This window comes from Odocoileus virginianus, chromosome 21 (assembly GCF_023699985.2).
Source record: "Odocoileus virginianus isolate 20LAN1187 ecotype Illinois chromosome 21, Ovbor_1.2, whole genome shotgun sequence".
Taxonomy (NCBI): domain Eukaryota; kingdom Metazoa; phylum Chordata; class Mammalia; order Artiodactyla; family Cervidae; genus Odocoileus; species Odocoileus virginianus.
Genome location: NC_069694.1, coordinates 38696285 through 38723575, shown reverse-complemented (window position 1 = coordinate 38723575; position 27291 = coordinate 38696285). Strand labels below are relative to the sequence as shown.

General features: G+C 34.0%; 1 protein-coding gene across 2 annotated transcripts in view; it reads left to right on the top strand.

Moving 5' to 3' along the window:
- Positions 1–27291, top strand: part of DNAJB14 (DnaJ heat shock protein family (Hsp40) member B14) — a 42261-nt gene that overhangs the window by 2158 nt on the left and 12812 nt on the right. The window contains exons 2-4 of one of the 2 annotated variants that reach the window (XM_020884239.2): positions 13732–13903; positions 18914–19059; positions 26302–26487. In XM_020884239.2, coding sequence (XP_020739898.1) covers positions 13732–13903; positions 18914–19059; positions 26302–26487 — 504 coding nt within the window. The remainder of the gene's footprint in view (positions 1–13731; positions 13904–18913; positions 19060–26301; positions 26488–27291) is intronic. The other variant, XM_020884240.2, reaches the window with a different exon arrangement.

Genomic DNA, 27291 nt, shown 5'->3' with positions numbered 1-27291 from the left:
ATATTGTAAATAAGGCTACTAAGAACATGGGTGTACAAATACCTCTTTGTGATCCTGCTTTAATTGTTTTTGATATATACCCAGAAATGGGATTACTGGATCATATTGGTAATTTTATTTTCACATTTTTTGAGGAATTGCCATACTGTTTTCCGTAAGAGTTATACAATTTTACATTCCTACTAACAGTGGGCAAGAGTTCTTGTTTCTCCACATCCTTATCAACACTTATTTTCTGTTTGACTCGTTGTTGGTTTTTGACTTACGCATCCTGGCAAGTGTGAGGTGATACCTTATTATGGTTTTGATTTGCATTTCTCTCAAGATTAGTGATGTTGAGGATCTTTTTATTTGCTCGTTGGCCATTTTTGTATCATTTTTTGAGAAATATTCAAGTCCTTTACCCATTTTTAAATTAGGTTATTTTTAGTTGTTGAGCTATTCCTGTGTACTAAATTGCTTCAGTCTTGTCTGACTCTTTGTGACCCTATGGACCATAGCCTGCCAGGCTCCTCTGTCCATGAGATTCTGCAGGTAAGATTACTGGAGTGGGTTGCCATGCCCTCCTCCAGGGACTCTTCCCAACCCAGAGATTGAACCCACATCTCTTACATCTGCATTATTAGCAGGCAGGTTTTTTTTTTTTTTTAAACCACTCTTGCCACTCATGCTAGGAAACTCTTACAAGATGTCTGATTTGAAGATTTTTTTTTCTCCCATTCTGTAGGTTGTTTTTTATTCTGCTGTTTCTTTTGATACACGGGAGTTTTTTCCTTTTGATATGGGCCCATTTGTCAATTTTTGCTTTTATTGCCTATGCTTTTGGTTTCATTAGAACTTCCCTGGTGGCTCAGATGGTAAAGCGTCTGCCTGCAATGCTGTAGACCCGGGTTTGATCTCTGGATTGGGAAAATCCTCCTGGAGAAGGAAATGGCAACCCACTCCAGTACTCTTGCCTGGAAAATTCCATGGATGGAGGAGCCTGGCAGGCTACAGTCCATGGGGTTGCAAAAAGTCAGACACGACTGAGCAACTTCACTTCACTTTGGTTTCATATTCAAGAAATCATTGCCAAGAGTTAAAACTTTTTTAATTTTTGTACTGTATGAATGCATGATTTCATTTAGTCATTATGTAGTCTTAGGGGGTGCTTCCCAGGTGGCGCTAGTGGTAAAGAACCCACGTGCCAATGCTGGAAATGAAAGGGATACAGGTTCGGTCCCTGGTTTGGGAAGATTCTGTGGAGGAGGGCAAGGCAACCCATTCCAGTCTTCTTGCCTGGAGAATCTTGTGGACAGAGGCCTGGCAGGCTACTATTTATAGGGTTGCAAAGAATTGGACATGACTGAAGTGTCTTAGCACACATGCACGCACAGACTTGAGGGACAGTTTTAACTTTAAGCATGTAACCACTCCAGACGGAATACCTTAGCTTTTGAAGCCTCACCTGTAACTAGCTTGTAACCTTAATCTTGGGCAGGTTAGATAACCTATCTAGCTTGTAGCTTTTCTGTCTGCAAAATAGGACAACAATGTACCGATTTCATAGCGGTGGCATGAGGATTAAATGAATTAATACATGGGAAGCATTTAATAGCACTTGATTATTTTGGTGTCATTTCCATTTAACAAGTGTGAGACAGAGTTTTTAAATCTATAGGCTGTAATTCTTCTATGAAACAAGCAACTTGAATCAATCTGCTAAAGATACTGTAAAATATCAAAGCACAATACAGCTGTTGCTTTTAAAGACATGAACATAGGGAAAATTAAGACAGTAACAGTGAAAGTTAATAGTACAATGTATTGTAAGGCAACACGTGATTACAACATAAAGTGATTAGCTACAGTTGTGGTGTAGTCTGAAGACCTTATTCAGATATGGACTTTGCCTCTGACAGATTTGAGTTACTCTGACAAGGATGAGTTACTTATTGCCAAGCCTTGTTTAGTTATATATAACATGAGGATTTCATCACAGGGTTGATGCTAGGTGAACCAGATCATGTGCAAATACTTAACAAAGTTTATTTTACATAGAATGTTCTCAGATGTATACTGGAATAATTTAAGAATCCAGAGGAGGAGGAAAAGATCTAGAACATTTGTATAAGCTCCTCATAAAATATTTAGTGTAGAAGGGAATTGAAGCTATTGTTTAAAATGAAATTTAAAATTTTTATCCCTGAATTTCATGTATTCTAGACCACTTTTACATCTTTATAACTTAGAGCTTTGGTTAAAAATATTCCTCTTGGATGTATTTTCATGCTAAGTTAGGCAAAATAAAACATTGCATTTTGATTTCTCTTATTTTTATATAGTGAATGCAAAAATGTGAGACTAAATTCTAGCTAAATTCCAGAGTTTTTGTCCCCTTTACATTTTATTCTTGCTAGGTAAGGAATCTGATTGATAAACCACTTTAAAAAATTGGCAAGAGTTTTCCTTAGGGAAAAACTGCATCCTCAAAAGAATCTAGGACATTGTTGCTTTCTAAGTATTTAGTTGAGAATATTATTTTACAGTTTATTTAAATGGACTTGTAAGCAAATTGGATTTATAACTTTCAAATATTTTCATATTATGAGTTTGGTTTATGTTTGAAAGAATTAATATATGTATATGATGCTGCATAGGAAATATAAGCTGGGAAAATATCAGCAAGAGGAAGTAAATTGCATTTTGATTTCTTAAACTTTATGTTTACTGGATTATTGATATGTTTTATATTTTTACAGAGAGATACAGCCTCAGAGTTTTAATGATTTACATTGCTATCTTAATACATTAGTGTTTAATTCTAATTGTCAGGCAGTTTGAAGTATAGATTTTTTTCAGAGAAAAACATTTTAATTATTTTCAAGAGTTTCATAGTAATTTGAACCAAATGGCAGTCTACAGCTTCAAAAAAGGCCATCCTGTGTCTACTCTAATGAATAGATAACTCATATAATTTGCAGCCTCTATCTGTACAATAGCAAATTAAAATAGTCCTCTTTTTATTATTTCCCCTCAGGTGAGAGCTATATGTATAGATTTTTCTTCCCTTTTTTTGCTACTTTATTTTAAAATTTAAACCTAATAAAAAGTTCAAAGTTCTGTTCCCTTTAGTCTCACTTAAAATGATAAAATAAAACATTTAAAACTGTCATTTCACATCTGCAGTATTATCCAGCCTATTCCTATGAAGACAATGCCATTTTTCCTCTGTTTCTAACTTAATCAAAATTTAGTGATGAGTGTAAATAATACATTCAAAACAGTTATTTTGGTAGCACTAGTTAAATATTATAAAATGATTTCCACATTTCAGCTAATAACCAAACTGTCTCAAGCATTATAGTTGAAGAAAGAATACTAAACTTAGTTTTGAACTTCAGTTTAATGGTTTTATGTGTTTATATCCACAACTGTCTTTCTGAGCCTCAATTTTGACATCTGTAGGATGGGGATATATTTATTCAGCAATATTTACTGAATCCATGCTTCTTTGTGGCAGGCACTGTTCTCAGAACTAGCGAGTCAGTGATCAATAAGACAGTTCTTGTCCTCTTGGAGCTTACATTTTAGAGGAATGGAATAGGAAATCTCTGCTAGACACAAAAATGGCTCAGATCCTATCATTCGCTTTTCCTTTCCTGAGCTACAGTTTTCTCATCTGTAGTCTTCACAGGATTATTATGAGATTATTTTATTAAGTGCTATAAGAATTTCATGTATTAGTACAATGGCAAAAGTATTTGGATGATTCCTTGGAGTTACTTATATAATATTTGTCTCTTTTCTGTCATTTTTTATCATAAAAAAATGCCTTAAATTAGGATTAATCTCCATGTGAATTCAGGTACTCATTCCATTCTTAGTTAATATGTAGTTCTCCCTGCTTTGCATTTATTCCTTGTATTATTTATGTATATAGCTCTTCCTCTCCTAGATTAAAAATTCCTCTGCTGTCAGGAACTATTTTAATGTTACCATCTTTTCTACTCTTGTGGTGTCTACCAGTCTTTTGCATGTACTTGTGGCATCTGTAAATCCTGGTTTTCTGGAATGATACCTGTTTAGGTAGTTTTATCTCTTATCAGTGAAGACAATTTGTTCATAAATAAATGAAAAAGTTATAGCTGTAAGGCTTTTCATGATAATATATTCACAAATGAAATTTTCCCACAATAGACAAGTATGGAAAAATGTATATAAGGGTTGTCATCGTAGCAGAAATTTGGAAAGAGTCCATCACTGGGAACTGGTCAAATAAATTGAATTGCCTACATATACTGTGCACTTAAAAACGATGATGTGCCTCAGTAATTTTCCATTCAGTGACCCACCTTACCCTGCTCATTGACTATAAGTTTCCAGTTTTCTTTACTGAATTCAGAGTTCAGCCTGCTGTCACTCCCCTGTTGCAATAGTCCTAAATAAGATCTTAGAAAATAAAGATGATATGCACCTAGATTTATTGCTATAAAATGATATATACATTGAATTATAAACCTATTAAGGGTAGGCTACGAACATATATAGATTATTCTAGTTTTGTTTCAAAATATTTAAAAAGCTAAACAGCTAGCCAACTAGAGTAACTAGAGTTAAATATACCACAATGGTTGAGTGATTTTCTTGTGTGTGATTTATAGGAGATCTTTACTTTGTTATATCTTTTTTTAATGAACTGAACAACATTACTTTTATAATTGCACAAATAAAAGCTATTTTCTGTTTGCCTGGAGTGAAAAAATCTATTTTCCAAATCATATATTCTTAGGTTTTGTTAGTGATGGGTATTACATATAATAGGTGTGCAGCAGAACCTAATGAAATAAAAGTAGATCTTGGTTATTCACTTTTGGATTATCCACATAAACATTTTTAATACTACGTTTACTTTTTCACTGGTCCTTCATATGGGATATATGTAAATTAAGTACAGATTACGTTAAAACCATACAGATTGCATTAAGACATACAAGCAAAGTTGTATGTCTGAAAAGTGAACATACAAAATAAGGTTGGATAGTTTTAAAACCAAAAGTAATCCAGTTTATAAACAGATATCTTATATCTGTCCAACTAATGTTTGTAATACTGTGCATTATTGTAAATGTGATCTCATATAATAGCTAAGACATTTAATAAATCAGAAAAAGCTTGTGAGTTCCAAATTCTGGCAGTACTTGAACTGAACCACATTACCTTCTCAGGCATTGGTTCCAGTGATTGTGGAAGAAATCAGCAAGAAAACCTTGCTGATTCCATTTTTAAGATGATAAAACTGGATATTGAGACACAGAGGTAATAGAGCTTGTTCACATTTTCACTGTTTGGAGCCAAAGTGCTTGATGTGAGTGCATGAATATACATAGCCATTGTTAAGCAGAACCCCTAGGCACTGTAGAAAGATTTTCAGTATCATCATAACTTGAAAATTTTAAAACAACTATATGATCTTGCTTTAGCAATATCCAGCATCTAGCTGTTAGCATGGAAAATGTCCAGAAAAACTGAGAAAATGTGTTTGTGCAAAGAATGAAAGGGAATGTACAGATAACGTCTAACTAGCATGCATAGGGACTTTGTGGCTACCTGTAAATTTAAATACATATAACCACTTTCCCATCTGGTTTACCAATTTTTTCAAAAGAATTTCTTCTTTTATTGACTGAAATACTTCTATAAAGAGACACTTTCCCCTCACCTCTCTTAGGGTTACACAGTGGTACAGTTCATATAGGAAAGGCAAGATATGATAAGTGCTTGACTGCTTTTATCAGTTTTCAATAAAAGGAATTGACTCCTGTTTTCCAAAAGCAGATAATATTATTTTTTAGACGTGGCCAGTGGAACCTCTTCAGGTTACCTCCTGAGTCTCATAGGCACATTCCTAACAGTCTTTAATAATTTTCTTTCTCTTTGGTATAACAGAAAGTTTCAGGTTTCTCTTATACATTCCCTGTACTAGATCTTGAATCAACTGTATCTCCAATAAGCCATGGTTTCTTTTAGTGGAAAATTGTGTTTTAGTATCATAGTCTGATAATAACGGTACTGTGGTTAATAGATTGTTCATTGTTTCTGGGCCTTTTCAGTCTACAGACTAGGGAATTTTTTTTTTTTTTTTTGAAGTTAAAACAGCTTATACATTTATACTAGTAAGTGAAATTTAAGTTAAGCACTTTGGGGTCTTTAAACTTTTCTTGCATATATTTCTATCTTTTTCCTTCTACAGTAGTAGTCCTGGTTTTCAAGGCCATGGCAAATGGTAGAATATGTCATGATTATTTATTTGCTTTATGCCACATGATATATGTAATAGTTTCAGTGTAACATTACCAGTACTACCTCACTGATAAAATTACTGAAAACAGTTAAATTTTCTTTGCATACACTTTCTCCATTTTCCCTCTTCATTTTAGCTTTTTAAAAATTCTGAAGTACTTTGAAGCTTATAGAAAAGTCTTAAAAACAGTGTACACTTCTTATATACATTTCACTCAGTGCTTCCTATTTGATAAAATTTTACTGCATTTGCTTTATCATGCCCTTTCTTTCTTCCTGCTATCTCTCTTCCACCCCCACAGGTGTACAGTTTGTTCTTATATTTTTTCCAGAACCAATCAAGAGTAAGTTGTAGACTTGATATCCTATTACACCTAAGTAATTCAGTATATGTTTTTTAAGATACGGACACTCATACATAACTCAGTATAGCTGTCAGAGTCATGAAATTAATGCAGGTACCTCATTCAGATTCTGCTGGTTCTCCCTGTTACGTTGCATTTTTTGGCATATTTTGTTATCTAGATACCATCTTTTCTCTTCTCCTTTTTTTAATTTTTATTTTGTATTGGAGTATAGTTGATTAACAATATTGTGTTGGTTTTAGGTGTACAGCAAGGTGATTCAGTTATACATGTATCTATTTATTAAATTATTTTCCCATTTGCCCAGAGAGATCCCTGTTGATTATCTGTTTTAAATACAGCAGTTTGTCAGTCTCAAACTCCCAATTTATCCCTCTCCCCTATACTTCCCCCCACCTCGTTCCTTCTCTAAGTCTGCAAGTCTTTCTGTTTGTAAATAAATATAGTTGTATCATTTTTTTAAGATTCCACTTATAAGTGATATCATAAGATATTTGCCTTTGTCTGACTTACTTCACTTAGTATAATCTCAAGGTCCATTCATGTTGCTGCAAATGGCATTATTTCATTCTTTTTAATGACTTAGTAATATTCCATTGTGTATATGTGCCACATCTTCTTTATCCACTCATCTGTTGATGGACTAGTTTGTTTCCATGTCTTGGCTATTGTAAACCATGTTTCAGGGAACACTAGGGTGTACATATCATTTTGAACCATTTTTTCTTTGGATATATGCTCAAGAGTGGAATTGCTGGTAGCTCTTTTTAGTTTCTTAAGGAACCTCCATACGATTTGTCATAGTGGCTGTACCAATTTGCATTCAGTCTCTTTTCTTTCTTGATCTTTGTGTTTTTGATGAATGCAGGCCAGCTATTTTATAGATTTTCCCTCAATTTAGGTTTGGCTGACATTTCCTTATGAATTTTTGGCAGGCATACTATAGAAGTGATGTTGCATTCTTAGTGTAACATATCAGGGAACATGTTGATTTGGTCCTTACTGGTGAGGTTAACTTTGATCACTTGGTGAAATTGGTATTATCAGGTTTGTCTACCCTAACCTTACTTTTTTTCCCCTCTTGTAATTAATAAGTATTTTGTGGGAAAATACTTTTAAACTCTGAATTCCTATTCTACAACAAACTTCCACCAGCTCCTTTTAGCATCCATTGATGATTCTTTCCATTATAAATTTCTAATGGTTGCCAAATGTTGGTTTTCTTATTCCATTATTCCTTCTACAGTTTATTAGTTGACATTCAACCTTATTTATTAATATGAATTCATGGATTCCTATTTAACCCATTATCATCACCGTTCATTTTGATGCTCAGATTGCCTCAGATTTAATCAGTAGGAGCCCCTTCAAGCCCCTTCAAGCTTCTATGTCTTATGACATGTCCTCATCATTCTTTGAATTTCTTTACTTTCAAACACAAAAAAGTTTTCAAGCTCATAGTCTCTGCCCTGGGAATCAATTCTTTCCCCAGGAGTTCTGATTCTTTTTAGTGGATAATGATACTTGGAAACTAAGATATAGACACTTGATAAGCTCATTGCTACAAGACCCTCTTGTAGCTAGACCCTCTTAGTAGCAGAGCTAAGAGATATATGTATGCATGATGCATGAATGTATGTTATGTGTATCTGTGTGTTATATGCGTTTGTGGATATACACATACCTATAGTAATTTACTCTATATTAATTTCACAGTCTGTGCAGATTCACACACCTCCCTCTGAAGTCCATAGGATTCTTTCTTGCCTTCTGCATTTTCGTATTTGTAATTCCATTCTCTGACAGCCAAGAAATGTGGCTCTTGTTACCATCAGTTTACTTATTTGTTCATTTTCCCCTATATGTAATGAGTTGCCTTTTTTGACCTCAGTGGTACATTCCCTATCAAGCTCAGTCATGCTTTAGGCTTTGAGTATTACGTTGGTCCCAATAAGTTGTCTTGGTCCAGGCCTCAGCTGCCAAATTTAAAAGGAAGAGAAGACAGTTTCTGGCCTCCCCCCTGCCCCGCCCCTGAGCACAGAAGGAAAGTCAGAGGAAGCCTGCCATTTAAAAATTATTGAACCTATCTACAGTGTCAGAGCGCATTATCACTATATACTAGGTACTCTCTTTTAGTTTTCATTCAGTCTTAATTCAGTAAGTCACTGTACATTTAATGCTTACCATTGGTCCTTTTGTCATTGTATATCTATTTATTTTGGATTCCTAAAGCCTATAGTAGATTTCTAGGAAGGCCTTGTGGGAACTGTGTTCCCTAAGTTTTGGGGAATGTTGAAAACAGTTCATCTGTGGGTCTTAATACTTGAAGTTAGTGATGGATACAAAATCTTTGGCTCAAATTTTCTTTCTTTGGATATATAAGTATATTATTCTATTGTTTTATACAAGTACTACTGATGAGCAAAGACTGACAATCTAATACTCTTTCCTTTATAAGCCATTTAATCTTTTTGACTAGATGCCCAATTAATTTTACTAGAATATATCTTGATGTTGGTTTTTTGGGGTCAGTATTCTTAGATATGTAATTTGCCCTTTCATTATTTGGTTTCAGATATTTTTATTTTTATATCAGAAAAGTTTTCTCTAGTTATTGTTGGTTTTATTTCCTTTAATTTTCTTTTTCAGGACTCCTGTGTATGTTGGATCTTCTCTAACTGACTTCAATATTTGCCATTTCTTTCTAATTTTTTGTCTTTTTCATTTAATTAAAAAGTTTTCCTTCCTTTTTATGTTCTCTTTTACCTAGACAACATTATCTGTTGTGTTTATTAACTCTTTGTTTCTTCTAGTTTAATTCTTTTTTGAATTGATTCTTCCTTTTATTACCACCCCCCACCCCGAGTTTTATCACTTAAGTAATGGGTAGATAATTTGGGGGGTTGTTTTTGTTCAAATTTATGTTGTTCTTTTGTATAGTGCATAATTTTAAAAAGTCTTTTCAGCTTGTTTTGAAATAGTAGGTTGTAGTGTTACCTATTTTGTTTGCAAGTCTTTGTGGTGTGCTTTCATTGTGTTTGGAGATCTGTCCTGTTTTCTTTTATCTTTTGTGACTTTGTATCAGATTTAACTTTTATCATTTTATTTATTTTTATATGAAGTTAGTCTGTCAAAATACACAGAGATCTCCAGTTTCTGTGTAGTGTTTGAAAATATGTCACCTTGATATATAAGATCTCTTCACGCTCTCCTTCCTCATGTGACCTGAATTTTCTATTTTCTTTTCTCCATTCCCCTATCCTCTTCAGTTTGGATCCTGTTCCTAGAAATTTCTTCTTTATGTGGCTTTGCTCTAGAGAAGAGCTTTGACTGATTCGTTTTAAGACTTCTAGTGACTGGAGTACTGTGTGCTCTTAAGACTTTATTATAGATCCTTTCAATCACATGCTATTGTAGTGAGCAAAACCCATTTCTTTTTATTCCCTTTTCTCATTTTTGCCTGCTGTGTTTCATAGAGAGTCCTTGCTGGCTCTTTTGGAGTTATTTTGTTCTATGGGCTGATAAAATGCCCTGTTACTATCTGTATTTTCCCACACAAATACTAATACCCATATAGATCTTGCAACTGTTGGTGGTTTGTCCCAGCTTCTTGTATTTTGGGATTTTGTACATGATGTTTTGATTTTGTTACCTAACTGCTCTGGTTTTATGAGATTTAAAATTTAAGCTTCTGCCTTCCCAGAATTTCCACAGAACTTTTCATAGTAGTAAGTTGTGAACCACTACCCCCTAAACTATGATGGCTTCTACTCTCAAGGTCAATGTGATTGCATTAAATGTGAACTATAGTTAAAAATAAACTATATGTTATTATCTTGTTTAACTACTAGGTAGCTAGCTAATTAAGAGCCTTTCTATACCATCTACAACTAAATTGTTATAAAAACTAAATATCTTATGTATTTGGTGACCTCTTGAATGCATGAGCTATGAAAAAGATTTGGAAGAAATTTCTCTTATATGTTCAGTTCAGTTCAGTCACTCAGTTGTGTCCAACTCTTTGCAACCTCATGAACTGCAGCATGCCAGGCTTTCCTGTCCTTCACCAACTCTGGGAGCTTGCTCAAACTCATGTCCATCGAGTCAGTGATGCCATCCAACCATCTCATCCTCTGTTGTGCCCTTCTCTCCTGCCTTCAATCTTTCCCAGCATCAGAATCTTTTCCAGTGAGTCAGTTCTCATCAGCTGGCCAAAGTATTGGAGTTTCAGTTTCAGCAACAGTCCTTCCAATGAATATTCAGGACTGATTTCCTCAAGGATTGCCTGGTTGGACTCTTTGCAGTCCAAGGAACTCTCACGAGTCTTCTCCAGTACCACCAATTCTTCGGCACTCAGCTTTCTTTATAGTCCAGCCCTCACATCCCTACATGACTACTGAAAAAGCCATAGCTTTGGCTAGACAGACCTTTGTTGGTAAAGTAATGTCTCTGGCTTTTTAATATGCTGTCTAGGTTGGTCATAGCTTTTCTTCCAAGGATCAAGCATCTTTTAATTTCATGGCTGCAGTCACCATCTGCAGTGATTTTGGAGCCCAAGAAAATAAAAGTCTGTCACTGGTTCCATTGTTTCCCCATCTCTTTGCCATGAAGTGATGGGACCAGATGCCATGATCTTAATTTTCTGAATGTTGAGTTTTAAGCCAACTTTTTCACTCTCCTCTTTCACTTTCATCAAGAGGCTCTTTAGTTCTTCTTCACTTTCTGCCATAAGGGTGGTGTCATTTGTGTATATGAGGTTATTGGTATTTCTCCCAGTAATCTTGATTCCAGCTTCTGCTTCATCCAGCGTGGCATTTCACATGATGTACTCTGCATAGAAGGTAAATAAGCAGGGTGACAGTATACAGCCTTGACATACTCCTTTGCCAATTTGGAACCAGTCCGTTTTTCCATGTCTAGTTCTAACTGTTGCTTATTGTCCTGCATACAGATTTCTCAGAAGGCAGGTAAGGTGGTTTAGTATTCCCATCTGTTTAAGAATTCTCTGAAGTTTGCTGTGATCTACACAGTCAAAGCCTTTAGTGTATTCAATGAAGCAGATGTTTTTCTGAAATATTAAAAATAATTACTGACAGTTCTCTGGTGATCTACTGGTTAGGATTCAGCACTTTCATTACCATGACCTGGGTTCAGTACCTGGTCAGGGAACTGAGATCCCACAGGCTATGTGGCAATGACTGCTGGATTTTTAAAAATATCTATATAGCAGCTTTGGTGGTGGTGGTTTAGTCGCTAAGTCGTGTCCAACCCTTGCAACCCCATGGACTGTAGCCTGCCAGGGTCCTCTGTCTGTGGGATTCTCCAGGCAAGAATACTGGAGTGGGTTGCCATTTCCTCCTCCAGGGGATCTTCCCGACCCAGGGATTGAGCCCGGGTCTCCAGCATTGCAGGCAGACTCTTTATCAACTGAGCTACAAGGGAAGATGTACAGCAGCTTTCTTGAGATGTAATTCACATATCTCACAGCTCATTCAGAGTATACCATTCAGTGGGTTCACAGAGTTGTGCAGCCATTGCAGCCATTAATTCTAGAACATTTTCTTCATCACAGAAAGAAACCTCATACTCACTAGCAATCACTTCTTACTTCTCCCAAATTTCATCCTTTCCTCCCCTGTAGCCCTTAGCAACAACTGATCTTTCTGTCTCTAGATTTGCCTATTCTGTTCATTTTGTATAGATGGTATCATACAGTATATTGTCTCTTGTGACTGACTTTTCACTTAGTATGTTTTCAAGGTTCAGCCATATTGTAGCATATAATACTTCATTATTTTTTATTGTCATAGTACTCCATTGTATGGACATTTCACATTTTATTCATCTACTCATCAGTTGATGGACATTTCAGTTGTTTCCACTTTTTTCCTATTATGAAGAATACTGTTATGAACATCTGTGAACCAGTTTTTGTATACGTGTATGTTTTCATTTCTCATGGATATACACCGAGAGATAGGATTATTGGGTCAGATAATAACTATATGTTTAATCTTTTAAAGAACTACCAAATCTTTTTTCAAAGCAAGCACCCCATTTCCTGTTACCACTAGCAATATATGAGTGTTCCTAGTAATTTTCCTAGTAATACATCCTTGCCAACACGTTATTGTCCACCTTGTTGATTATAGTCATCCTAGTGGATGTACAGTGGCATCTCAAGGTAGTAAATATCTTCTAGTGAAATCTTAGTGATAATTTTCTCAGTCTTTGTTTGTTTGAAAATGTTTTTAATCTTATATAATTTCCAGAAAATTAGTGCAGAACTCCGGAGAAGGCAATGGCAACCCACTCCAGTACTCTTGCCTGGAAAATCCCATGGACAGAGGAGCCTGGTAGGCTGCAGTCCATGGGGTTGTGAAGAGTCAGACACGACTGAGTGACTTCACTTTCCCTTTTCACTTTCATGCATTGGAGAAGGAAATGGCAACCCACTCCAGTGTTCTTGCCTGGAGAATCCCAGGGACGGGGGAGCCTGGTGGGCTGCGGTCTATGGGATCGCACAGAGTCGGACACGACTGAGTGACTTAGCAGCAGCAGCAGCAACAGCAGTGCAGAACTCAAATTGACAGTTATTCTCCCTGAGCATTTTGAAGCTATTTCTCAATTTAGCTGCCGTTGTTGCTGTTGGGAAATAAGTAGGAAGTCTACTTATAGACTTTGTTTCTTTGTAGATAATCTCATCGGCTACTTTAAGGATTATTGTTTTCCTTGGTATTTGGCAGTTTCTTTGTAGATTATCTCATCAGCTACTTTAAGGATTATTGTTTTCCTTGGTATTTGGCAGTTTCACCATTTTATTACAAATAAAGTATGTCATAAGAAATTAGGTGATAGTAATTTTGAGTTATTAACATTAAACTTACTATTCTACTTCTAAATAGTGATTAGTGATCTGTGAACAGCTAAGTACATAAGGGAATGCTTACTATCTATTTAAAAATGCCCTGTGGTGTATCTTCCTGGAGTACACATTTTGTCAGCTTTATAACTTTCTTCTTAAGACTATGTGTATGTACCTTGATGTAAACAGATGGAGTATGCTTTCCATATCTTTCTACAGCACTGTTGGAAATAATCATGAAAAATGGAAGCACTGCTGGAAATAGCCCTCGTTGCCGAAAACCATCAGGTAGTGGTGATCAAAGCAAACCTAATTGCACAAAGGACAGCTCATCTGGTAGTGGTGAAAGTGGAAAAGGCTACACCAAAGACCAAGTAGATGGTGTTCTCAGGTAGGAATGAATATGATTTATATGTGTCAGCTGTAGTTGATACTAATGTAAATTTAATGTTGTAACACCTAAAAAATGGGTTTTAATTACAATTCAATAGAAGAACAGACATTGAGGAGTTGAACTCTTGGTGTCTTATGCTTTATATTCTTTATAAAGTACTGTAAATTACCAATTCTATTGAAATTTCCATATTTTAAATATAAGGCACAAAACCAATTACAAAAAAAAATTTTTTTAGGTAAATTGCTTCAATTTTTTGACACAGTACAGTGAAACCTTTCCTGATGGCTCAGTGGTAAAGAATCCCCTTGCCAATGCAAGATACGTGGGTTTTATCCCTGGGTCTGAAGAGCCCCTGGAGAAGGGAATGGCAACTCAACTCCAGTATTCTTGCCTGGGAAATCCCATGGACAGAGGAGCCTGGTGGGCTATAGTCCAGGGGGTCTCAAAAGAGACGGACACGACTTAGCAACTAAACAAACAAACAAAAAACCAAACAACAACAACAAATGTGTATATATGTGTATGAAGGATAATTTCATATGAGGAGCATATTGTGCGCAATTGCAAAGCATTTTCAATTTTCTACTTATATAAATGAAGGATAATTTTTTTTTCTATTTATATTCTTTAAGGCTGTCTTTATATATAGCAAATACTATGTCTTCTCCTTTTAATATTTTTTCTTACTCTCATTATTCTGCTTCAGTGTTTTATTTTTACTTCATGGTACACCTCTACTTAAAGCAAAAAAACTAGGTAGAATTGGTAAATTATGAACTGAGTTTTGGAGATTTAACTTTTATTAATTTTGTAATTAAGAAAATGTTTTCTGGAAAGAAAATGAACTGACTATGAAACACTAGAAAAAATACTGTTATTATTCCCTTCTACAGCTTAAGGAGGCTGTATTGATGTTGTACTGAAATTGCTCTCTAGGAAATCTAAAGTATAAGGGTGAAGGACTCTGGACAGTGATTAATCAGACAGTTCAACTTGGAGAGTGAATAGCAGTGAACTAGCTTAAGTGAAGAGTAGGTAAAGCTAGTTTTCTTTCTCTTTTGCCCTTTCTTATCCTCTTTTAACCTGACTTCCTTTTTTTTTTTTTCCTTTTTTACTCCATTCTTATTTTTAGTTAGTTCTTTTTAACTCAGCATTATTTGGAATGGAAGTTATTTTTTAATTAAGTATCAATGTATTTTTACTTTTTTTCATACCTATGCTAAAGTTTAAATGTAACATTTTATCTGTATGTGACCACAATAAGAACAGAGACTCCCTAATTATGATGAAGTCATGTAAAGGGTATTCGATTGGCCTGAATGGTAGTGAAGTCCTTTAAGAATTATAAATAATGTTGGTGACCACTTTTATAACTGTAGTGTTGTGTCACAGGCTGAATAAGTGAGATAAGTGAATAAATGAGAGACTTGCTTTTGAATTCCTTTAAGAAAAAGCTTCTACTAAACAGTGTGCTGAAATGTGTTCCAGGAAGCCGTATCTCTCCAAAAACCAAATTGTATTTTCTGGTAGAAATTACTTTTTACCAGGAGGACATATTCTCAGTAAAAGACCTAGAGTGAATTTTGTTATATGTGATTTTTATTTAGAATTATTTTATAATTTGTTTTTAAAGAAAGACTATAGAATCACCTATATATTGAAAAATATACCCCCTTCCCCAAGTAATTGAAATTTTGGAGAATAGGAATCTCCTAAATCTGATATTATTTTTTAAAAATCTCTTTTCTTCATTTCTTCTACTCTAGCCTTGAAAGGAAAAAAGGAGTAGCTCAAGGTATGATAGAAATAAAGAAAGAAGAGCGATGTTTTGTTTTCCTCTCTTTTTTAGTAGCTAGGCAGGGGGACATTTTGAGAATGGAAGAATGAAAGATGATGATGGGTGCAGATCCACTTTTGTATATGGCCAGTATTGGGCAGATGGAAATAAAATGTTGAGAGAGATCCTGTCTGTTGGGTCTGTATTCTCTTTGAAATTGGAGATGAAGTTATCCTCTGAGGTTAGAAGAAAGAGATGAGTTTGAAAGCTTGAGAAGAATGGTGAAAGTATGGAATACTTGCAGACAGAAAGGCAGACAGGAAGGGAGGATTGCTGGCTAGCACTGAGGAGCCAGCCAAGTTTCAGAATGAATTCTTAGTAAGTTACAAGAATTAGCGTAGTTTTATGCCTGTGTTTAGAGATTGTTTCTCTGGTCAATTTTAGCATGTCTTTTTATTGTATTACATAAATGTAGTTTTTGGGGGGATTAATATGATCAGAACATTCTTTAATAGAATCCCTGAGTTATTAAGAGTGTTTCATTTGCTGCTTTATATAAGAGTTGCTTAGCTTTAGCTAATCATGTAACACTTATCATATTAGCCTTCATAAGTGTTGCTTTAGTGAGGTAACAGATCACCAGCAAACACATGCTGTGTGTTTTTGTTTTACCTGTACACAGGGGATTTTTCTGAAGAAAGCCATGTTATCTTGTTGGTTAGCATGATTATGCAAACAAGTTGCTCAGTGACATTTTGGCTCAAAGGGAGAAGCCATGCAATAATACTGTATCCATTGCATAAGTAAGAGCTAGCATACAGTAAGACTGAACAAAAAGTGTGTAACTTTGTAAAATTCATATTCTGTGAAACTAAGCACTGTTTATTGTCTCTGAGTATTGAAATGTGTTGAAAAATCACAGTGCAAAAGGTGTCATAGATCTTCTTTGAAGAGATTTTTAATATCTCATTGTGAAAAAAGCCCATCTTTTTGTTTTAAAAATATAAGATCAGTGTGAAATCATTAATTGGCCATCATTATATTTATCAGTTAGGAACACTTACGTATAACTGTTAAAATTATTTGAATTATGGGGATTTCATTAGGATTGATTTTTAAGCTATAGTTCTTTGAATGGAAATGAGTCATTTTGCTAAATTTATAAAATCAGTAATCTTTTGTCTCAGGAATAAAGAATTATTTTCCTAAATACCAATTAAATTTGGAGTATATTTAAAAATCATCTATAATAACAATAACAAAAAGTCATCTATAACATATGAAAAAAGAATAGAACAAGGCCTCCCTGCCCCAGCCAATATGCTTTCTAGCACGTAAAGGAAGACATAAAAGTTGAGCCATGCAGCCCTTGAGCCCTTGTTGAGCTCCTAGACAAATCTTTGTGGCCTTTGTCCACAATATTTCCTTCCAGTGCAGGTAACAGTTTACCTCTTTTTAATTTATTTTCTTTTTCCATTCTTCCTTTGCTTCTTTTTTAATTCTTCAATGAGGATGGCGAAGAAGGAGCAAACTATAAAAAGTGTGACAAATGCATTTAGCTGGTGAAAAAGAGTATGATAAACAATATGTGAATTAAAAGTAATACGTGAATGGTAATTTCTTATTTAGGTGTGAAAATTTAAGTAAATGAATATATTTTTAGCATTACTTGAAATATGTAGTCTACAGTTTGTCCATTGTTGACATTGGCTTTATACCTCTCAAAGAATTTCTCCTCTTCCGGACACACAGTAGGTGTTCTGTACACGTCCTTCTTCCCTTTATTTCTGTCACATACTTTCTTAACATATCTAGGAAAATGAGTCTCTACAAAGGTAGAGTAATCATTTTCTGTTTTGTTCACTAACTGATCTCAAAAGCCCTGGGATATAAATATTATTGACTCAATAATGAGTTGATAAATATTAATTATTTATTGCTCAATAAATATTATTTCCTAAATAAAGGAAATGCCATGCTTATGAAATAAAATTGACTTGTGTCAGTATTTATTATCAAAAGTAGAAAAGTCTAATTTTCATTATTATTACTATGAAGAAGACTGCCTAACAGATTTTTGTTGATGTGATTATAAAAGAATTCTATAATCTTTTCAGTGTGTTCTCTTTTTACCCTTGTTCATATAACAAATGACGAATGCTATCATTATGAAAGGAAAGCTGAAGTTCATTTACTCCATAAATATTTACCAAGCACAGTGATGACTGATAGGTTTAGTAGCGAAAGAAGGTCAATCTTTTCTCTTTTCTTTGAACACTTAGAGTCAGTCTTTGCAGTCCTCTAGCTGTCAGTGAACAATTGTGCCTCAGATCCATTAACCTCTTACTACCTGTCATCAAGCCACTCATACATGGAACACATTTAAAGTCATAAAGTACACACCAAAAAATATGTAAAATATATCTGTGTTTTAGTGAAGGAAAATTATTAGGTCATGAGAAAATGTAAGCATCCAAAAGGATTAGTGTTCTTTGCTCCATTCACAGTACTTCCTTTCTAACCTACTTCAGAGACTCTGGGCTTAAATGTTGCATATTTAGGGTTATAAACTATGTAAGTAGTCTTTTAAGAGTGTGTTCATCAAAATGAAAATCAGGTGTAACAAATGTTTTTGAGTCCCATATGTATTTTATTATGAGATTTTATCTTTCATAGAGAGTGATACACGTGAACTCTCTTTAACATTGCCTAGCTGAATTCACTTGCTTTGACATTTAAGCCATAGGATACAGTAGTTGTTTTACATGCACCAATCTGTTGCTTTGATATTTGGTTAGGTTTGCATTATGCAACAACAAAACTCTTGAAATGCAATGTCTGTTAATCCTTAGGTGTGACATCTTGAGAGGAGTTTTGGGATTTCTTAGGTATTTAAGAGTACTATGAAATTGTTGTTACTCTCTTATTTTTAGTATGTGCTCTGTCCTCCATCCATATTTGTTATGAGCTCTGCTTTACTTCCCTGTGGTTGTGATAAATTGTACAAGGACATTCTCATGGCCAATTCTTCTTAGAGTTAGAGAAAGGTTGGAAAGATGGTCTGTGGTTGAAGAGAATGGAGCAATAACCCTTGATGGATAAATGATCATTTGATATTGAGGAAAGAATCCACAAATAGTTCTTTATACTATTCTAATCAATAAAAAATTAGTATTACTCAAAGTTCTTCCTTGAAATTTACTTATAACACACTCTCTTGTTCACAGCATAAACAAATGTAAAAATTACTATGAAGTACTTGGAGTAACCAAAGATGCTGGTGATGAAGATTTGAAAAAAGCTTATAGAAAGCTTGCTTTGAAGTTTCATCCAGACAAAAACCATGCACCTGGAGCAACAGATGCTTTTAAAAGTAAAGTAAACCTTTTAAAGCAATTTTCTAAGCTCTTTTTAGAATTCACTTTACAGTATTTCAGATACTAAGTCCTACCTTTAGACTGATGCATTTAAGACCAGCATAAGCATGGGTCCTCAAAAGCCTTTAAAACTTAACTTGTTACACCAAGAGCCAAACAGATAATGTTTGGCTTCGCAAAAGCATCATGTCAGTTTTGGCAAATTTCAAAGTAACTTTTCTAGATACACAAGCATGCTTTCTTGTTTACCACACAAGTAGTATGATGACTATGCATGAGCTTCTAGCATATTACCAGCTGGTTCTAAAAGAATTAAAAGCAAAATATACTTTCTGTGAGTTTTTAAAATATTAGAGACTATCTAGAATTGGAAAATTACTTAGGATCACTGTCCATTGTTCTTCTATTTCTGTTAACTCCAGACAATTTTTTGCATTTTTCATATGTAGTTCTAACATGACTTTTTTTTTCCCAAGAATGTTTCTTTCCTCTTGACTACTATTCATTTTTCTTTGTTATTTCAGTTTTTTTGTCAATTTAGTAAACAAGCGTGAGAGAACTGATTTTATAATTTCATGTTTATTATAATTTATTCATAAGAGTTATTTTCTGGTTAATAAGAAAATCCTTAAATTTGCAATTATTTGTTTTTGCGAATTTGGCATTCATAGAGCCAATGTATGATGTTTACGGTGAAGTGCTGGGGTCTTGGAATAACAGAAAGGAGATACTAATTTTTTAAATTTTCCTAAAAAAATAGATGACTCAATTGGTGATTCAACAAAATCCCATTAAAATTGTTTCCAGAACGGCTTTATTTCTTAAAGGAAGTTGCCAATCAACATACATTTGAGGATTATTAATATAGTTCAATAAAAGCAGCTGCCAAAGTGGTACTGGTGAAATTAAAATATCACTGTGACAATAAGAACCTTCTCTGATTGTTTCCTTAAATTAAAAGTAGCATATTGAAAGTACAGAAAAAGCTTCTTTACTCAAAAACACTTTTACCACATATTCCCCCCACAAAGTTAAAAAACTTTTTTTCACATTCTGAATTAAAATCATTTAATTTAAATTTTGTTGTGTTTTTAAGATGTTTAAAATGTTTGGCAGTGAATTATTTGCATGTCTGTGATCTGTTAGATGATTTCAGTATTAATTCTTCATTAATGCTAAGAACATGCTTTTTTCTCCCATTTCTGTATTGAAGTTGTGTTATTAATAGCATTGTTGGTCTCGGAATAACAGTGAGTGGATCTACCAATATTTTTACAGCTTGTGTTGTGTTTTGAAGAGATGAGCAACATAAATGTCACCCCACACAGACACTCAGAGAAGTTTTACAAAGGTGATGCTACTTTGATGTGGTACATTTCAGAGTCTAATGCTCTAATTTGCAAAACTAGAAGCAATATTTATCAACATGCTGGGTGGTGACTCATCTGTAGAGGAGAGGTGCACATTATTCAATACACAGAAGGTTATTTGTAAATCAGAATGCTGATATATTAATCCCAAAGAGGATCATAATAGGGTGGGGGTTGATGAGCCCATTTTTCATTGAGTAAAACTACACAGAAAACCCTGATTGTTGGAACTTCCCTGGTGATCCAGTGGTTATGACTCTGTGCTTCCATTTCAAGGGGCATAGGTTCAGTCCCTGGATGGGGAATCCTGCATGCCACATGGTATAGCTATAAAGAAATAAAGAAAACCCAGACTGTAAGCTGCAGAAGATTGGTGAACAAAGGTAGTTAATTAGACAGTATCATTGCTAGTGTTTCATCACAGAGAAGTGGCAAGTTTCCTTCATTAAGCACATAGGATCTTTTCATGACCTTCTGAATCATCTTATTTTCTCTTTAATCAATTGATCTTAACTTCTGTGCCTGAGATACCAAGCTATTCAGTCTAATAGTTTTTTGTTTGCATAAGAGATAAGTATAGATTTATTGCTCTGTGATTGCTAAAATACTTTTTTACAGAAGATGGAAACCATTTTTTTAAAAATTCCCTTCTAGAATAGAAAAAGAGACAATTAGTTAAGGAATGAGATTAGATAGAAGAGATATTTTCATTGTGTGTTTTGTAAAACTTTAAAAACAAAAGCTTACCATCAAAGAGGGTAGATTAAATGAACTCTTAAGTTCATGTAACTCTGTCCTTTAACTAGGTTTGTGAATTTCTCAAGGCAGGGAATATTTTATTTACATCTAGACAATAACTTGCATAATATATATAAACACACCTTTAAAAATATTTGAAATGGATCCCTTTCCTTCTCTCTGATGTGGATATTTTCAAAACATGCCCTGTCTGCATTATCTTCAAAGACTCCAAGTATTTCATAGACTGTTTGAATAATACATGTGCCTGTTGACATACGCGTGAATCTGATTACAAAGGGCATTGATTAGCTGTTTGTATGTTTGCTTGTTAAATAATAATGGATCAGATGCTACTGTCTATGTCAGGTCTGGTAGTTCAGTATTCTTTTTTTTCTTTCTTTCTTTTTGACTGTGCTAGGTCTTCATTGTTGCATGGGCTTTTCTCTAGTTGTGGCAAGCAAGGGCTCCTCTCTAGTAGGCTTCTCATTGCGGTAGCTTCTCCCATTGCAGAGCCAGGCTCTAGGGCACATGAGCTTCAGTAGTTGTGGTTCCCAGGCTCTCGAGCACAGGCTCAGTAGTTGTGGCTCCTGGGCTTAGTTAATACGAGGCATGTGGTGGGATCTTCCTGGACCAGGGATTGAACCTGTGTCATCTGCATTGGCAGGCAGATTCTTTACCACTGAGCCACAAGGGAAGCCCCTCAGTATTCTTAACATCTAGAGTGAATTTCTAAGAATAGAGAAGTCAGTCTACCTTATGGGCTAGTTCTTCTAGAGAAATACAAGAAGAAAATATGAGATATCATCTTATTAAATGAATTTGTAATTTATGAAGAGGAGACAAATCTCACATAGAACATTTGTAATAATAGCCATATGACCCAGCAATCCCACTTCTGATCATTCCCATTTTTAAAACTTTAATGCTATTAAAAATCTTCTGAAGTAAACAGGGACCAGTGTCATCCCTTTGCAAGTAAGAAAATTTGAGTCTCAAATAGATTAACTGATTTACCCAGGATCTCCCAGAAGACTGAATGTAATTAAAGTTCAAAACAGAATAAAGATATCCAAAGGAAAGCCAGAAAGATACAGTAGAGTTATAATCAGAGTAATTGAAGAAGCCTTCATATTGTAGGTGAGAATTATGTATTTTCAAGATGAGTATGATTTCTTTGGTTAGAGAAGATGGCAGAAACTTGGGTATGAGAATGAGGGAAGTGATTTAAAAGTCAATGAGGACTTCCACTTTCAGGAAGACTTTTCCCTGTTATTCACACTAAAGTACAAATGAAAATTAGTTATAAAACAAATCAAATATAAGTTATTCAACATAGTGTTGAAAATTCTAATCAGTACATTTAGGTGAGAGAAAGAAATGAAAGGCACACGAACTGTCCCTATTTGCAAATAATATGATCATGTATAAAATACCTAAGGAATGTACCAAAAAGAAAAAAAATCCTAGAACCAATAAGTGAATCCTGCAAGATTTCAGGGTATAAGATAAACATAAAAAGATCAATTACTATTTAGTATATTTCTGCATACTAATATATACTATTTAGTATATTTCTGCACACTAACATGTAGACACTGAAATTTAAAAATGCATTACTATTTATACTCACACACAAGAAATACTTTGGTGTAAATTTAACAAAACTTGTATAAGATTTGTATGCTGAAAACTATATAATATTAATGAAAGAAATCAGAGAGGATCTAAATAAATGGAATCATATATCATGTTCATAGATTGAAAGCCATAATAGTAAAGATGTCAAGACTCCCCAAGTTGACACACACATTTAATACAGTTCCTGTCAAAGTCTTAACAGACTTCTTTGTAGATAAAAGGAAGTTTATTCTAAAAGTCATATGGAAAATACAAAGAACCTGAATAAATGATTCATTAAAGGAGTAGGAGTAATAAGTGTACCTGATTTCAGGACTTACTTTATAGCTGTGGTTAGCAAAATAGTATAGAATTGGCAGAAGAAGAGACACACAGATCAGTGGAACAGGATGGGAACCCATAAAGATAGGACAGAGATGCAAAATGAATTCAGTGGAGGAAAGATAGCCTTTTCAACAAAATAGTTTTAGAGCAGCTGGACATTCATAGGCAAAACAAACAACAAAATTTAACCTTGAAATAAGTCTCATGCTTTATATAAGAATGAGTTCAACATGAATCTTATAAAGTCCAAAACAACACTTCAACTTTTAGCAAAAAATCATGGGAGCAAATTTTTAGGATCTTAGGCTATGCAATGACTTCTTAAGACTTAACACTAGACAGTTTATAACACAAAAATAGATAAGTTGGACTTGATAAAAAACTTTTTTTGTTTGCTTTGCAAAGATGTTATAAAGTAGAAGAAAAGATAAGTAACAAGGAAGGAGAAAATATTTTCCAAGCACATACCTATCTGACAAAGGACTAGTGTCCAGAATATATAAAGAACTCCCCCAAACTCCCAGTTTAAAAAATAGACAACCCTATTAGAAAATGGATATGAGACATGAAGAGACATCCTGCTAAAGATTTTATACACATGACAAGTATGCATGTGAAAACATTTTTAACATCATTCATTAGCCATTAGAGATATTGCAAAGTAAGACCAAAATGAGATTCTACTGCACACCTATCAGAATGGTTAAAATTTTAAAAAGTAGGAATACCAAATACTGGTACAGATGCAGAGTAATTGGATCACTTACACATTGCTGATGGGTTATGAGATGACACAGTCACTCTGTAAAACAGTTTCGCAGTTTCTCACAAAACTAAGTATTTAACTAATAGACAACCCAGCAATTGCGTTTCTAGGAATTCATCCTAGAAATAAAAATATATATTTACACACAAGCCTGTTCATGAATGTACATAGCAGTTTTATTTGTAATAACCGAAACCTAGAAACAACCCAGATGTTGTTCATTGGGTGAGTAGTGAAACAGTGATACATCCATACTGTGGCGAACTAATCAGCAATAAAAGGAATGAATGACTTACATAACAGCTTGGTTCAGTCTCCAAAAAATTAAGCTGATTGAAAAAAGTCAGTCCAGGAGATTTCATTCCATTTATATACTGTGTTATTTCATTGATTTAACGTTCTTGTAATGTCAAAATTATAGAGAAGACAAGTCAGTAGTTGTGGGGAGTTAAAGGGGGAAGGAGGAGAAGGAAGTAGGTGTGTGTATAAAAGGGCAGCCTGAGATGGTGATGGTTATCAATGTCAGTATCCTTGATATAATAATTTTGTAAGGTATTACCATGGGGGAAATTATGTAATGGGTAGAAGAGTCTACCTATATTATTCTTTACAACTTCATATGAATCTAAAGTTAACCTCAAAATAAACAGTGTAACTAAAGGAAAAAGAATAAAGTAGAATGTATCTTTTTGTGAAGTAAACAACACTGAGATGGAAATATATTTTGTGAGGCTTTGAATACCAAAATGAATTTTGATTTTAATTATTAAGATAATAAAGAACTGAAAAAAATCTTGATTATAGGTATAGCACAAGGTAAATAAATAGAAAATTAGTCACAGTAGATAAATTGTCTTACATATACAATTATGAATTATGACAATTGTTCACAAATATCTTTTAAAATATCATAGCATTTGGAAGTTATTTTTATAGCAAGGCCTTAGAAGTAGAATTGAGTTGCCAATATATTAATAGTTTAAAAAGTAATAGCATTATGAACCTGAAATAGGCTCAGTGTATAGAGGTTAAGAATCCTAAAACTGTTACTAATACTGGAAGCACAACTTTGGCAGATATTGATAGATATGCTTCTTTTTTGGGTATGTACCTTGGTGGTGTTTATAAGTACATTACTTGGATCTCTGATTATGGTTTCCCATTGGATCAACATTATAAATGATTGCTATATTTCTGAGTCATAGTTCTGTTTGGAAATCTAAGGAAAGTTTTGGGCCATCTCCTCAAGATAAATGGACTATTCACCTAAATTTTCATTCCATAGTGTTCACAGATGACTGGAAAGCTATCTCTGAATCATAAAAAAGTTCCAGAGTATCTGCATATAATTAATTTCAATGTGATATGTAGTCATCCAGAAACAACTACCTAATGAGCATGTATTTGCTTGCTCAGTACCTATGACAACCACCACATGGGATCCATAAAGTATTTTAAAAATAATCCCATATGCAAGAGGCTTATGATCTAGTTTGAGAAGCAAGTTGTATTTATGAAATGATTAGTTATTAGAAGTTTCAGAATAAGAATAGGGTAATTCCTGCTGTTAGATTAAAGCAGTACAGTTTTTGTGAATTACCTCAAGAAGACATTTTGGTAATTAATGTGCTCATTTGGACATGGAAATGTGAGATAGGAAATCAAACTTTTTATGACTATCACAAAGTAGCAAAGTAAGATAGGAAAACTAGAGACTATATGGATTCATTTTTTAAAAATTCAGACTTTGTGCTAGACTATGGGGATATTGCAATGAAACACACAATTCCTACCTTCATGGAGTTGACAGTTTAAGAGAAATAAATTGTTCAGGATTAGAATGAAGAATAGCTCACTCTGGGCTGGCATGTGCAAAAAAAAGTTTTATGGTGTAGGTTGCAGAGAGTTAGCTTACTATGCTAAAATAAATTTGATCTTGAACAAGTTTTGTAACCTTTTTGAAACTTGGGAACTTCATCTGTAAAGTGGGAATAGTAATGGATAATGTAATAAGATATTTGGGTTCAGAGCCTGGCAGTTGGTAGCTATTGCTGTTATTATTGGTTTGAAGGGCACTAGTGAGTGACTAGATTAGGATACTCAAACAGGAAATAATAGCAGGCTATTAGGGGATAGAGCACAATAGCAAGAGAGCAAGATGGGCATTCCTTTATGTTCAAGGCAGTAGGGAGACTGTACAGTATAAAAAATTGTATTGGAAGGTAATACATATAATTACAAGCAATGTATATAATACCTTTAAAAGAAATTGTTACTTTTTGTTTTGTTTTCTGATTAGCCTCAAGTATTTTTTGTTGTTGTTTGACAAGTAGCTTTTATATGGTACAGTCTTTTTTAACATAAAAACTTTGCTTATCAACTTCTCATTACTTTTTCAGAGATTGGAAATGCTTATGCTGTTTTAAGCAATCCAGAAAAACGAAAGCAGTATGACCTCACAGGCAATGAAGAACAAGCATGTAATCAGCAGAACAATGGTAGATTTAATTTCCATAGAGGTTGTGAAGCTGATATAACTCCAGAAGATTTGTTTAATATATTCTTTGGTGGAGGATTTCCTTCAGGTATTTTAGTATTAATTATAAATATTATATTTTATGAAGCTAGAGATCCTCACCACCAATTAGGCTGTTTAGAGATTTATGTGCCTCTCTCTGACATTTCTTATAGTATTATGATCCTGTGATAGTTCTTCATAAAAATAGGAGAAAAATGTAGACTTATTAACTTTATTGTAAGTCTGTCTTTTTCCCAGAATATATTTTAATTTTAAAAAGATGTTCTGTATTTTACATAAAGCTTAAGAAAGGATCTATAAGTAGGAAATCCAGTGACAATGTCTTAGTTAAATGCTATTACAACTATAGGAAGTAATCTGTCTCTTGGAGGGCTATTTGACATGGGTTCTTTGAAGATCTTCATAGATAATTCATTAATAGCATTATAGATATATTATGAATACATGTGGAGATACTTTCCATTGAAATATTAAAATATCTGAATATCTGGTTCTATATAAAGTAAGTGGGTTTTAACAACTTACATTACATTAAGATAGAAATAATTACTTGAACTAGGCTATCAAAGTAAAGTACTGTAGAAGTATTACTAAATAAATAGACAGCATATGTAGTATTGAGTTTTACTTACATTTACTGTGAGTTGCTTGTGTGGAAATTAATTTTTTCTAAGAGTAGCTTCTCTCAGGTGTTTAAAATTATAGCTCTAGTCTTGTTTACCACAGTTTAAAAAATAAAAAGGTGCTGAGTTAAACATCCCATTCAAAATTAGGAGAGTCTTTATGAATGTAGCAGTATAATTTGGCGTGGTAGCACTGTCTGAATATTATTGAGACACATTGTGGTCAT